Below are 16009 nucleotides of genomic sequence, written 5' to 3' on the forward strand. Positions count from 1 at the left end.
TTACTTTGGCTTGCCAACCTCATAAGTTGATAAAAAGGTAAAATTATACATATGTGCAGGGGTGAGCAAAACTCGATTCGACTAAAAAAAATCGAAAAAAATTTCAAATTTTGAGTTAAACGAATCGAGTTATTTGAGTCAACTCGATTTTTTTTTGAATTTCGAGTTCGAATCGAGTTTGGTTTTCGAATTCGAATAACTCAAATAATTTGAATATCAAACTATAATAATTTACATTAAAACCCTAAACTCCTAAACTTCTTCACTTTCCTCTCAAAACTTTTACTCCCTCCCACATTTTCCCCATAACTTTTGCTCTCCTCCCATCCCACCTCTTCTACCCCAAACCCATTTCCTTTTTCTTTTTTTAATATTTCCCTCCCAAAATTTTACTCCCATTTATTTCCCTACCCAAAATGTTACTCTTTCAACTTCCAAAACTTTTTAGTTTTCCCCTAAACTTTTACTTCTCACAATTTACCCCCAAATAAAAAATTAAAATCATCCAAAAAAAATCCTAAACCTAAATAATAATAATATTATTTATATATACTATTTATATTATTAAATTAAATTTCACATTTTGAACTATTTATATTATTAAATTATTTTATCATATTGAATCTTTATAAATTTTTGCTAAAATTAAATTATTGATGATGCCATAAAATATTCGTGTTAAAATTTTATGTTGGTACCAATTTCACATTTTATATTTAAAATAAATTTTATTAAAAAATCACATTTTTTACATTTAATATATATTTTAATTTCAAAATACATTGTGACAAGAATAAGAAGATAATTGAAGCAACTAAGCAAGCAAAGAAGTTAACCCGTATATAAAAGATTAATAAATAATTATAAGGGGATTAAAGTTAATAACAAATTTGATTATGGTGGGTGACAATGATTATAAGGACCTAAAATACTTTTTAAATTTAACTCAAATAAATATATTTGATTTGATTCGATTCGATTCAAATTCCATCTCACTCAACTCGATTCAAGAAAATTTTAAATCGAGTTAGGATGATAAAATATGATTCGTCAACTCGATTAACTCGAAATTTTTCGTTCGATTCGATTGAACGCTCACTTCTATATATGTGTGTGTGATGAGAACCCATAATTTCTTACCTTGTTCATGTCTTTCCTCGCTCTTACAATTTTTATCACTAGATTTTAAACCCCTGCTTCATGATGATGGAGATGATAGATGGATAACTCAACAAAGGTTTTGGTAAGTAGATTTTACAAGGAAACAATGAAAATTGGTGAAAAGTTCGAAGAAAAGTGTGTAGAGTTTGAAAGAAAATGAAGAAAATAGAGAGAAATGGAGAAATTTCTCCACACTTCTATGGCCGAGTGGTAGTGGGAGAAAAAAATGAATGGTTGATGGGTGTTCAACCATTTAAAATATCCACAAATGAGCCTAAGGCCCATGCTCACTTTTTAAGTCCAATTTATATCAATTTGAAGCTTATTTCCTTATTAAGAGGTTTCAACGATTTCTTTATAACAATTCTAGATATCAAAAATCGTATTTAAATATTTTTTCTATCACAAAAGTCTCAAGAATTGACCAAATTATCCTTTTGCAGTAAAACTATGTAACGCCCCAAAAATCTAAGTCTTTAATTTTTGCATGATTTGATAAAAATTGCTTGTTTGCTTTAATGGCTAAGTGATTTGGGTATGTATGGGAGTGTTTGAGAAGCCTAGGTTTAAGTCTTGGCTTTTGCAGAATTTTTAGTTTTTCCCTTAAATGAATCTGGATGCTAGTATATAGGCATTATAAATATTAGTACTTGTTTTATGATACAAAGAGCCTATTGGTCCAGTGGTAGGTGGCGTGTGAAGTATTCTTGAGGTTTAAGGTTCAAGTCCTGGGTTGTGCAAGGGAGTAATTATTTTGCTGCTTGAGCTGTGTAGGTAGTGGTGTTGGACTGAAACACAGTTGTGGGGATTTTGAATAGAGTTGTTGGGGGAGTTGAGGAGTAGTGGGGGGGAGAGATTCAAGGAGAGATAAGGGAAGGGATTTGAGGAGAAAATTTAGGAGTGGGTTGAGAGAAGAGTCGTGTTGTTTGGGGAGTTTTTAGCTTGGGAAATTTGGCTGGGGTTAGGTTGTGCAGAATTTGGTCTTAGGCATTTTGGGTAATCGGTGTTTTGTGTTGTTTTTTCTGCTTGTCTTGGTTTTGTTCAGTTTCGTTTTGCAGCTATCGGTTTTTGGTGTTGAATTTTGGCAAGTTTCTTCTCAGGTTTGTTCACTTTTCTATTTCATTTTCTCTTTCCCTTTTCTCTCTACTTGCCGAATATTCCTCCCTTCTCCCCTCTCATTTTGCTGCTGAATCCTCCTTTCTCTTTTCCTTTTCCATCTCTCTCTTGGCCGAATCTCTTTCCCCTCCTCCTCTTTTTCTTTGATTGAATGTTCTTCTCTTTCTTTCTATTTTGATTTTTACATTTTATTATTTTCTTTTCCTTTTGACTGAGAACTATATCCCTTTAGGTTTAGCCGATTGTCATCCCTTTATTAGATCACTCTCTGCACTGATCTTCTTTTCGCTACTTTTACTGTTTCAGTGCTGCAAGTATTACAGATTATCGGTAAAGTTATGATACTCCTCACTTTTTGTTTTAATCGGTTCTTTTCCATTCTTTTTCTTTAAGCCGAATACCCCTTTTGGCCACTATTATGGCCTAATTTAGTTTATGAAGATTTGTGTTGTGGTGCGGGTAATCGATATGTGGGTGACCATTTTTGGTTGGGGGTCTTAGAGGAGTTAAGTCACCATCTATCAATCAAGGTAAGGATGGTGTGTGGTTTAAGTGTCATTAAGAAGGTGTCCTGCTTTAAAGGACTGACTTGTGTCTTGATTAAATCTAGGTTGGTGTGCGTGGAGACTTGCGCTCTTCTTGTAAACAGGTGTGTGATCACACCCCCTCAACTGCAAATCTGCAAAAGCCCTAAAAGTCGAAAAAGACGGCATTTGAGGCCATATGAGCGTGCGAACGCTCGTGTGGTAAACCGAGCCTACGAAGCATGGTGTTGGACTGTAGAGGCCTCCATGAGCATTTTCATGGGATTAGGCCGTAATGGGCCACGTTGGGCCAAAATGGGCCGTGTGGGCCCAATGGGCTCGTGGGCCCCACACGAACGAAATCCACGAACTGTGGCGAATATTATACTGGGCTATAAAGTTCCCATAGCCGTGGTGGATTCTGGGTTGAGCGGGCTGCATGAACGTGTGGGCCCACTTGGCTCGAGTAATAGGCCTCAAACCCATTTACACTGTTTTGCCCATTTAAGTTACCTAAGTTGCTCGAGGCGACTACGGACCTTTCGTGGGGTCAATAAAATGACCGAAATACCTTCGAAGGGTAAAATAACCGAAATAATCCCAAAGGGCAAAATGATCGAAATACCTCAAAAGATAAAATGACCGAAATCCCCTAAAGGATAAAATAACCAAAATACCCTCATAGGGTAAAATGACTGTTATACCCCTAGAAGTCAAAATGTCTGTATGGCTTTATGTATGTACGACCGATTTGCTCTATGATATATATGTTTATGATTTATATGATGCTCTGCATTCACGTATGAATTTTGTCATGACATACTGCATGGGGTTGGGATATGGATATGGGGGAAGTATACTGTACTGGTGGCTTTGCCACATATACTATTACTGGCAGCTTCACTGCGATACTTTTACTGGCAGCTTTGCTGCAATATTGGTGTGTTGGCTGGGTGGGTCGATTTTATCCCCACATGGTGTGATGGTGGTATGGAATAGTGTATTGGCTGGATTGGAATGGGTTGCATTACCACACTGTTACTGTATTGGGCTAAGGCCCACACTGTTACTGTATCGGGCTAAGGCCCACACTGTACTATCACTGCATAGGGCTCAGCCCAGACTGTTACTACATGTTGTAGGCTGACTGTTTGGTAGGGGATTGCACATTGAGTTTCGTAAACTCACCCTCTCTTTTAACTGTACAGGTAATCCTTAGCCTTAGGCGATTCGGTACTGCGAGGGACTTGGAGGTGGCCACACATCTGCTGTTGTTTACACTTGCTTTTAATTTAATTTAATTTAAATGTTGGGTTTTGTTTTTGTAATAAGGCCTTTAAGTTTGTTTAAATTTTTAATTGGGCATTTGCTTACCAATTTTAACTGCTAGTTAGGAAAATATGAGTTTTAAAATAATTATTGTTTTCAAAGACACAGGTTTTTAAACAATAGAATTCAAAAAGCTTTCGCGATTTAGACTAACTTGATAACAAGACAAACGTTTTTTTAATTAATAATAAAGGAGTTAATTTTTAAACTTAGAAACAAATTTTTATCAACGAGACCAATCTTCCGAAAGACACTCCAATGTGACACGCCAGATCCAACCGTAACGTCTAGGCCGGGTTTAGGGTGTTACAAACTATCATTTTGCCCTCATTTTACCCTTTTTAGCGATTTCTTCTCAAAAATTGATATTTAGACCAAATCAAGTTCATAATCATCCCCTATATTTATTATAACTCTATGAGTAATGAAAATTACACTTTAGCTCTTTTCCTAATAAAAATGGGAAAATTAAAGTTTAGTCATTATACTATTTAAAATTTTCAATTTAGTCCCAAAAGTGATTTTCATCACAAAGAAATCACCTTCTAATATATATTATGTCAAACAATCCATAATAATTAATATTTTCCATTTTTGGATAATTTTGCACATTAGTCTTCATACTTTTCAAAATTTACAATTTAGTCCTTTTCGTCACATTTTCACTTTTCCAATTATTTTCACATATTCTCATCTCCAATATCAAATTCCTTCCATAACATTTTCTTATTTGAGTCATTCCATAAAATTTTCATAATTTTCTCAGTATTCGAGCATGGAATTATATCACATGTCATATCAAAATTTTTGAGGCGTTACACACATCATAAGGGAGACAACAACAAACAAAATAGTGGATGTATTCAACTTCGTATTAGAGCACAACCTTGTGGACCCATTTACCAAGACTCTGGTAGCAAGGAGTTTTGAGAAACATGTAGAAAACATGTGAGTGCAAAATATGATTTATCTACTTCACTAGGGCAAATGAGAGATTGTTGGGATCTAATGCCCTTAGTGTAGTATTTTCGTCAATGTATACTTTTATTTTTTAAAAATTGGTTTAATAAAATATCCATCAATTAAAAAAATATTATTTGTATATTGTCCTCAACGAGTTTTGCATGGAAAGCAAAATGGAAGCAAATATTGACTTATTGGTTATCTAACATTTAACTAATACTAAGTGATATTATGTGGTTGGATCGTAATACGAAAAGACAACATGTATTAATAAATAATCTAAACATGTCCTTATTCTAATCGAAAACGAGCAAACCGATTGAAAGACTAATATTTTGTCTATTAAGTTTAATTAGGGAGATGTTTTGTTTTGAGTAACACAGTTAGTGACTCCCAGAAAATAGAGACATAAATATGACTAATTGGACTAACAATACATCGGACAAAACCTAAGTAGAATAGGTCCTAGATCCATTTATGGGTTTATTCACTTGTGACATTCATAATGTGGCATACCTTAATCCTGAGTGGATAATGGACTATGTATGTGTGACTTGTATCTTTCAATGTAAGTGAAAACCTAAGTTAAAATAGATAAGGAACTGAAAGCTAGTACGTTGGCTATACGACTTTCTGCAGCATGTATCATCATTTCACAATAGTAGAATTCATAACCCAACTAAAGGGTAAATGATATCCTCTCATCTGTATTACATGATAGATGAAAAATAAACATGGTCATGAGTCATTTGTCATTGTGATAAGTGACTTGATTACTATTTGATAGTGATTGACTTTTCATAAATGAAGATGTAATGGTTAGCGTGAGATAAAATAAGATTATATTGGGAGAATGAATTTATCCTAATGAGATTAATGATATCCTATGAGGGTAACACACTTATGATAAGATCATTAGACGAGCACTTATTAAGTAGCTTTTGCAATGGTATATCATAAGAGAGAGCTTAGTCACCATATTGTTGTGGAATGACTTTGTGACTAAATAAATTTTTAATTAATAGGTGAAAATCCAAAACTTAATTATAAATTATTTGAGCCCTAATTATATATGTCCAATCGATCCCTCCGCTAGCTCGTTTAAATCAAAAATGAATTGCATGTAGAACCAAATGAATATAAAATAATAGAAACGATGAAATAAGATAAATGTATCACATTTGCAATGAATACATTTTCTTGCTAAGTACAAAAATAAATTGAGAATTAATTTAAGTTTTTCTAATTAATCTTTAATTAATTGTAATTAAATAATTGAAGTTGGAAAATAAAATAAAATAAAATAAAATAGTTATTATGAATCTATTGAATAAGAAAATTAAATATATTTCCTCATAGATTCATTTACGATAAAGTTGTTATGACTCTAACAGAATTAGAATTGAGTTAAGAAAATTATTTAATAGAGAAGTTAATCTAATTAATTGGATAAATACTATTTATTTTAGGAAATAGAAAATAAATATTATGTTGGATTAAATTATAAAGTGTTGGGTTAAAAGTACAAGAAGCACATATAATTGGACCCAATACATACGAGACCCAATTTGCCCTCATATATAGTATGAGGGGCGACAACCCTAATAGAAATAAAGAGGATGTGCCTCCATATCCTACTCTAGTTAGAGTGAGAGTGTGTTTTGTATTTAAATAATAATCTTTATTAAGGACTTGTTCAGCCTTGATTCTTTGCCTCTATAAATAAAGAGCATCGATTGACCTAAAAACACACTTCATATATTATTGAGTTATCTTTATTCTGCCAGAAAGTACTGGAAATTTATTTACTTAAAATAAATTCTATTTTCTGGAAATTACGATCATTACTGATGTTTATAGAAAGAAATTACTTTCTTACTGAAAGTAATTAAAACTTTTTCGTTTATATGATTTGATTTGTGTTGCTCGAGTCCACACTCAACACAATTCGTGGAATGAGGATACCTAAGCTTGGGTATCGCGATATCACTGTTTGATGTGGAGAAAAATGATTGTAGGGGGTAGTTTTTGTCTAACACCAAGACCAATCAAAATACAACCTCTAAGGGCATTTTGGTCACTAAAAATTGGGTTGTAATAAGCTATGTAAATCCATTTTTGGCTGTAAGGAGGCAATAGTTTTAGGTTAGAAAGCTCTCTAGTTTTAGGGTTTTCTTTCATCTTTTAGCTTAGGAGTAGGGTGGTTTTCTTCTATATAGTTTTAGGGTTTTAGTTTATGTTTTTTTTGTTTTATTTAGTTTCATAGTTGTTAGTTAAGTTAGTTTTTGTTGTAGCTTAGTTTAATTTACATGTTAAAACTTTAAACTTAGTTATAATCACGCTTTAATCTTTGAGTTAATGTTATTTGAGTTTTCTTTCTTTTCATCTATTAAAGCTCTCATCTTTAGTGTTCTTGTTTTTTTTATCTTTGTATTAGTTGCTTTTCATTTAAGTTTATCAAGTTAAAAATAAAAGATTTCATCTTTTTTGTTCAAGTTTATGTTAATGGCTTCCATATTTGTTTCTTTCATGTTTGTTAGCTTTAATATGGTAATGGGTAACTAAAACCAAGGGGGTTGGTTGATGGAGATATGGGTAAGCTGATTTTTGGACAAAGAATTAAATTATAATAAATTGGACTAAATCAAATATAACTAAAAACTTGGACAGTGACACCCCTAAGGGAATATCAAGATAAAGTGAGACCGAGAGGTAATCTTATCGCTCACCCGTTCATTAGTCCCGGATTAATCAGCGAGATTGAGAGATAAATTGAACCTAATTTGTTTAAGTAGATAAAATTGAGATCAAGAGATAAAATGGAGCCACTTAATAATTGAAGTGATTTAAGTTCCTTGTTTGAGGATCAGTGTACCACGTCAAAATCAACCAACCACCATTAGTTATTCATTGGATAATTTCTTAGTTTTGTGTTATTTACAATTTAGTCTTTAGGATAGTTAATTTAGAAATTAGTGTTAAAAATCTTTGTTTATGCTTTGTGTTACTATAGTAATTAGTGAGTAGCTAGCTAGACTCCTTTCTTGCATGTATTTTTTTAATAGAAATCATTAAATCGCTGACTCCTATGGGTTCGATCCTTAGAATACTTTGGTGTTTCATTGTAACACTATAAATATTACAACTGACATTGTACACTTGCAGTAAAACCAGACTTTAAAAATAGTTTCATAAATTCAATGTTTTAATGCACACACGTGTAGCCGTCTAAGGGGTTACACGGCTGTGTGGCTAGACCGTGTGACAGAGACCAACCCGTGTGGCTACTCCACACGCCCTTGTTCTCAGACTGTGTACAATTCGAATATAGGGTCGCTAGCCCATGTAACCAACTGTGACCGTGTAAAAAATTTTGCACCTAAAATCAAGCAACCACATGGTCGTGTCATACAATTGTGGGACACACAGCCATGTGGTAGCCCGTGTCACAGGCCGTGTATGGCTAAAACTACCTTCAAAATCAAGCCATTTCATATTCAAATGCTTAGGCTCCAAGCTATGCAATAACCAAAATTCAAACCTATTCAAAATGTGCCTAAACATGTTAAAATATACCAATTCACAATTAACCTATGTGTCTAACCAATGTGCTCTCATTGGTACCACAATTCTAAATATATACAACAACCATCCAATCAAAAGATGTACCACAAGTAAAATTCATTCAAACATCTTTCAAATTTAATATAACAAATACCAAAATTCAATCATAAACCAAACCATCAAATACTCATTTAACTAATCCTAAAATCATATCTTACTATAACCAATTTAGTCATTCTTTAAGCACAAAGCATTTCAAGTTTGCCTATTAACCTAACATACTAAAACAACCATTTAAATGCGCCTAGATATCAAAATATGCATCTACCATCACAAACCACAACCAATCAAGTTACCAAATAGGATTTACATCAATACATATACCATGATTTCAAGCGCACATCATATGACCAAAATGCTTATAATTTATGTAACACCCCCAAATTTGTTGGATTTTAATTGCATAAGTTTGACAAATAATTTTGATTTGGTGTGTTGGTTAAGTGCCTTGAATGTCTACTTAAGGTCCTAAGTTCAATTCCCATGTTTGAGATTTTGCTGATTTATTTTTGTGTTATGCCTAATTTGAGTCATTGGGTTTATCTTTTTTAATTTTGTTAATTCATTGATAAGAATGAGCTTGTTGGTTCGATGGCAAGGTGTTTATTATTTCACTCTTTGGTCCTATGTTTAAGTTACTATGCAAGCAAAACGTAATTATTTTTACTAATTCTTGGTGGTGTGGGCTAGATGGAGGAAGTTGGATGGGATTGAAAGTCTAAGGGAGTTTCTTTAGGGATGATATCTGATTTAGTGGGTAGTTGTGGGGTGTGGGTAGGTTTTATTTGATTTTAGATATTATTTTAAAGTTTTATCTAAAAAATTTCCCAAAAATTATGCTCATTGCTGTTGTTGTTTTCCCTAACTTCTTTCATATTATTTTCTTCTTTTATTCTCCTTCTTGTGTCGTTTTTTATTTTTCTTCTCTTGTTCTTGCGATTTTATTTTTGCATTCTATTATTGCTATTGTTCTGTGTTTTGTCGTGCCATTAGTCTATTGAACAAATTTGTGTAAGTGTTCTTTATTGAATTATTATAAAAGACTTTGGGGTTTTGATTTAGGGTTTTTCTCTATTGATGATGCAACCTTTCGTTCTAGGAGAGGAATGTGAGGCATTAGATGAACCTTTGGCGAATTAAGTTTTCTAATTGGTTGGGCTGCTGTTATTCTCGTGGTAAGCATTCGTATATGAAATTTGGGAATGTTTTCCTTTAAGTGTGGATTTAATTGGATTTTGTGTGATTAAATCGAAGTGTAATCATTGTGTTTTGGCGTCGTTTGTAGGATTTGAAGTGCTTGATTGAGTGGTGAATTAGAATTAGCATCAAGTGTGTGAAAATGACCCAAAAACTAAAATGAAACTTGATAAAATCGTAAAATAGGGGATGTTTTTGAAACTGCCCAATGCCACACGGTCATGTGGTAAATCGTGTACACCACATGGTCGTGTGTGTTTTCGCAGCCCGTATGGCCCACATGGGCTAGCTTTTTGGGTTGTGTGGGCCATTTTGGCCAATTTTTGGGCTTGATTTGGGATCGTATGAGGGACTCGAAATTTGGGTCCGTAGGTATCGTAGGGGGCCGAAAAAGCGTAAGTTTTAATACGTTATAATATATGGATAAGCTTAGGAGGTATGTTAAGTAAGATATGTTAAACTATACCATGAGCTATGTTATGATCTGTATGAGAATATACGAGTATGCATGCCATGTGATATATGATATATTTATGTATGATTTATGACTATGATATGTATGTGTTTGGGAGTGGGTTATGATATGATGGAGGAAGTGCTATATGATAGTTTATTCTGCAATTATGGTGGCTAGACTGCAAATCTATGTATGACAGCTCAACTGCAAATATATGAGTGGCACATTGCCACATATTGGTGTGATTAGATGGATGGACTCTTGTAGTTCTGTATGGTGTGATTGGCTAGACGAAGATGATGTGTAGCGGATGGGGATAGGACATGATATGATTATGATAAGATATACTATGTTATTATTCGATATGAAATGATTCGTTAAGATATGATAATATATGATCTGTATAAAATTTGATATGATAAGACATAATATAATTTATGCTTGTATTGAGATTATGGGTCAAATCACACATTGGGCTTAAAGCTCACGATTTGTTTGCTTCATTTCAGGTAATCCTCCGACTTAGGAATGGACGGCGGCTCTGGAGCTCGGGTTTCCTAATTTTGGTTTAAGCACTATGGACTTTTTATTTGTTTATTATGAACATTTTGGACATTTTGGACATTATTGGGTTTTTACTTTTTTTTGTTTGTTTTTTGACATTTTAATTTTTGTTTAGTTCGTTAGTACTATTTTGGTATTTATTACGCAAAAGCTTTTATGGTTTAAGGATGTTTAACGTATGATAACTAAAAATGAATCGTGGTTTTATAAACGACATGCTATAAGGTTTTTCGTTGCAAGACTAATTGGAATTCTCTAAAATGTTTTAGGACGTAAATGTTTCATGTAAATTGGCTTTGATTTTAGTAATACAATTAAGCTGTGATTTTGGAAAATTACTATGATTTTCAAAGAGTTATTCTATTTGAATTTTCTTTCCGATGGAATGGGTTTTCATCAAAACAAAACATTTGTTTCCTTTGCTTGCATGATGTAGTCTCCATGATCCGACCATAACGTCTAGGCCGAGTATGGGGTGGTACAATTTACATGACAAAATACATCCCAGATCAACAACAATCATATTTAAACCCAAGCTTCAAATTGTATTGTTACGACTATGATTTTGGGACTGAATTATAGGTTATGGATGAGAAAATCGCTCAAGCTCATCAAAAGGAGTTTCAAACTTTAGGCTCGTCAAAGAAAGATCTAAATCTCTTTTAGGGTGTGTTTAGATGATGAGCTTAGAGGAGTTTCATTTGTATCAAGGTTTTCAAAATTCTAAAAATAAATTTACTTGTTTGAATAAAATTATTTGTGTGGAATTTCAAGAGGGATTTCAATAGCTTAATTCTTTTTTCCAAATTGCACCTAAAGAGATGATTTTTCAAATTTCTTGGTAATTTTGTTTTATTTAAACACATGGTCCTACTATAACCTAAAAAATTTAAACTTCAAAAATTATTTTTATTTAATTCTAATATATGATATTAATATTTTATTTTAAAAAAATAGTTATGATTTTTTGCAAATACAATGATAACAATTATTTAAACCAAACAAAGCAATTACAATTGCTAGCTTTTTGAATGAATGAATTCTTTTTTTTTTAAACATATTCTTAAAAGGATTTTTTTTATTGTAAAAAAATTATTATTCCATATGTCTTTTTAAATAAGGCCATGTTTGATTAAATAAATAGAGAATCTAGTCTAAGGAGCTTTAATTAGAGAATGGAAATTAATCTGCGTTTCCCCAAAAAAAGCATTCTTAACATGCATAGTGTTACATGCTAGCTTTGATGATCAATATGATAACTTTTCTTAATTCTTCCATTGTATAAACAATCATATCTTGAATATATAAAAGAATAAGTCAGTTTGAGATAATTACTGGGATATACATCTAATTGAAGCCAAAATAGAAACTTTTAAAGTATGATTCTATCTGAATATTATGTTTTGTTTGGAGAATAAATGAGTAGGTTCCATGGTTACTTTCTTAAGGTTGTATATGAATGAAACTTGAAAAATAATAAGAGTTGTCTGAAGATATGACAAGACTACAGCTTGCAACATATGTGAGGTAGAGGACATTGCTGTTTGATTATTTCTATTCCCTTTCCTGAAAACTATGCTTTTGGGAGTCTGCTTTTCTGTAAAAGAACCAGACATTCCTCCTATGATTTGGGTAACTTCTTCAGATAGCAGAAAGGGACAAGTCTGAATGCATGAGAAACAACCATATCAACCTTGGAATCAATCATAATACATTAAATCCTTCAACTCCACATTTATATCAACATCTCTTATTTTACCAAATTTACCAATTGAAAAAAAAAAAAAAAGACCCTGGTGAAAAGCATAACAAGAAGCAAAAGTTACATACAGTTGCAATTTCCTTTTCCAACTCATTTTACGTATTATCAATTTACAGTACACCTGTAACCCACAAATCCTTAGTATCTCTTCAGCAAATTTCTGATATGAAGTGAGCCCCAAGTTTTTATTAATGTTTTCTTCTTCCTCCAGCCATTAAAATATTTTCCTATAACTTTTTTATAGGTAGGCCTTTGTTGCACCAAACCCCAGTAGTCTGCTATGTTTGGCCTGCAACTTATATACTCATCTTCCAAACCCAGAAGCACCAATCGAGCCAGCACGGGTACGAATGTCGCATCCGCCATCGTGAACTCATCCCCTACAATATATGTTGTGTCATTCAGCTTTCTTTCAACTTCATCAAGCAATTGGACCAAGCTTTCTGTGCTCCTTTTAACAAGATCAGCATTCTTCAGCTTCTCCTCGGTCTCGTATGCTTCTCTAAGCTTGCTGTGGTAAGCACTAGCAAGGTCTGGTGATTCGGCCATCCGAGCAATCACCACTTTCCTTATGAATTTAGAAACGTAGAGGCGGTGCTTGTCAGGAATGTGTAATAGGGTGAAGTACTTGGGGTTCCATTGTTGTATCTTTTGCATCCATTCAATTACTTCTTGGTTGCTAAAGGAATCATTACCAACTGAGACCACAGCAATTTTTTCAATGTACCTGCAATTATCTTTGCTAACTTTAGAATCTTCCCTTTAAGTAACAATGGTGGACTGACTGATTTTTGAAACATATTCGATCAGAATACTTCTTTTACATATGAAAAATGGGACACCTTTTCATCATAGAAATCTTAAAGGAGCAGATATGCTGTACTTTCCAATTACTTTTAAGGTTTAAAAGCAATTAGTAAGAGACATGACCTACATTACCTTGATTCGGGGTGAGTGTCAGATTCAGATATATGTCCAATAGGGACACAAGTTTTGGACACAAATATTTTACAAAAAAATGAAGAATCAGAGTAATATAGAACACCTTTGGTCCTCTTCAAGAACCCATTACCAAGTACCATAAGACAATTCTAGTGGTTGTTGCAATGCAAATTTCGATTGTGAATGAAAGATAGAGAACATACAGGATAGTTTCAATAGTGTCGAAAATGATATGAGAACCGTTCTTGAAAACTGGGAGTTTGGCACTCGTATTCATCCTGAAGAAGGAAGAGCCCATGTTCTTGCCAAGAATAGGATTGACATGAAATGAGGTGTAATCAACGCCTTTCTCTTCCAAAGCAAGCCTCACCTTTTGGCTGTTCAATGAGCATGGATGATGATATAATTGCATGATTCAATTAACAATGTTTTGAAACATTAAAACACTGTTTTCACCAACTTTGAAACTCTTTATCACACCACAATCAAGAACAAGAATTGATTAGGTCTGCAAATCAAACAGTAACAAGAATGTCTGATCAGCAATTTCATCAAATTTAATAGAAAAGAACCTGAGAAAATCACAACAATTTAAAGCATTAATGATTCGATAAGACCAACAGTGGAATCCATGAACAGAAAAGAAAAGCAGCAATGGAAGGGCCACTCTGCATATATGTGTTAATTAGACTGAAAAAGAACAACAACAACAACAACAACAACAACAACAACAAGAACAACAACAACAACAACAACAACAGTATGATCCTCAATTAGAACATTAAGGTTAAGTCATGTTGGTTAACCTTAAAAAATGCTAAGTTTATTCCCGGAATTCTTTAACAGAACAGTGAGCCACTGTCATGATTCCTATGAAGTACAGGGCAATTATAACTAGATTTCAGATTCAAAATCATGTATGTAAATGAATTTTCTTTGGAACTAAAGCAAGCTTATATAAAACTTAAGACCTAAAGAGACAACCTTAACACTTATGTAATGATTTTCCAAAACCTTATAACATCAATTCACCTCAAAATTGCAGAATCCTCAATCCAAAAAGAGAAATCATATGCATTGGAGGGCAAACTTTAAACAAAAAAAAAAAAAAACTCTAAAAACCTATTAAAGAAATAAACCAACAAGAAGACCATAATGTTTCATAAAAGCCAACAACAAAAATTCAATTCAATTCATGCAGACAATTAAATAAAGTCCACAAATTGTTCAAAGCCAAGTGCGGGAAAGCAAAACTGTAGTTAACGAAAATTACAGTTCAGGAAGGGAAAATACATCATCATGGAAGTTACAAATTAAATTGAAGTATAAGTCTGTAAGCTTTTAAAACAACCAAAAAATCAAACAGAACATAACCAAGGAAACCTAACTGCTAAGATGTTGATACCAGTAGAAGTAAATCAGAATTTAAAAAAAAAAAACCATGAAATTTAATGGGTTCAACTTAACAAACCAGAACAGTTTTCCCAGAAAAAAAACTTACCGAGATGAGAGTGGAAGCTTCAACAAGGGTCCTACAGTGTTTTTTTTTTGGGTTGATGTGGGTTTATTATTATATACTGTATATTTATAGAAATTGAAAAGGATCGAAAGATGAATAATTCATAGAAAGTGCGCTTTTACTTAAAAAGTTGTTTTTTTCTCTTTTATTGTGCATTATATAAGAATAACGAGTTTCCAATTGGAAGGTGCAAAGCAAAAAGATAGGAACCCTGTTACACTGCCCCTCAAATTATGGGTGTTGAAACGATGGTTTTAATTAATCAATTAATATTTTCTAAATATATTAATTGAATTAAAATATTTCAATTAATTCAGTTGATTATTTGAATTAATTAAAATTTATATATTTATATATTTTTGTTTAAATAAGTATAGATACATTACTAATGCTCATTTTCTTTTATTTAAAAGTTTAAAAAGTTTTAAATGAGGTAAAAATAATAAATAAGACATTAAAAATAACAAATATTTCGGTTAACAACCGAACACCACATAAGTTTTGAAAACAACAAATATTTCAGTTAATTTTGTTAATTAACTAATTTCAAGCAAAATTAACTGATAATTGATTAACCAAATTAGATCGATTCGATTAGTTAATTTGAACACTCCTAAATCTAATACATGTAATTTCTTTTGTAAGTGCAAAATAGGAATTGTCCCAAAATCTAACTGGATTGGAGTATAAATTCTTTGCTATTTCATTTGTAATTAATGCACAAAATAGTTAATTTGATATGTCAAATCCGTTTGAATTTTATTAGATTTTCCTTTCAGAAATATTTTCAATATTAAATATAATATAAATAATTAAACACGAATTGGTTTCACAAGCTCTGTTAAGTAATG

General features: G+C 32.5%; 1 protein-coding gene across 1 annotated transcript; it reads right to left on the reverse strand.

The window, feature by feature from the left end:
* Positions 1–12604: 12604 nt before the first annotated feature.
* Positions 12605–15383, reverse strand: LOC107903987 (glutathione S-transferase TCHQD). Its single transcript, XM_016830229.2, has 3 exons — positions 15141–15383; positions 13843–14147; positions 12605–13424 (listed from the first exon to the last, which is right to left on the reverse strand). Exons 2-3 carry the CDS (start codon positions 14049–14051, stop codon positions 12836–12838), a joined length of 798 nt encoding a protein of 265 aa, XP_016685718.1. The 5' UTR covers positions 14052–14147; positions 15141–15383; the 3' UTR covers positions 12605–12835.
* Between the last annotated feature and the right edge of the window lie 626 nt (positions 15384–16009).

The sequence above is a fragment of the Gossypium hirsutum genome, chromosome D03 (assembly GCF_007990345.1).
Source record: "Gossypium hirsutum isolate 1008001.06 chromosome D03, Gossypium_hirsutum_v2.1, whole genome shotgun sequence".
Taxonomy (NCBI): domain Eukaryota; kingdom Viridiplantae; phylum Streptophyta; class Magnoliopsida; order Malvales; family Malvaceae; genus Gossypium; species Gossypium hirsutum.

Excerpts from the sequence above, each read along its gene's own strand:
- LOC107903987 (XM_016830229.2), bottom strand. The coding sequence starts at position 14,051 with ATGCAATTATATCATCATCCATGCTCATTGAACAGCCAAAAGGTGAGG. Across the intron at positions 13,425-13,842 it reads GACACTATTGAAACTATCCT|GTACATTGAAAAAATTGCTG; the intron begins GTATGTTCTCTA and ends AGATAATTGCAG.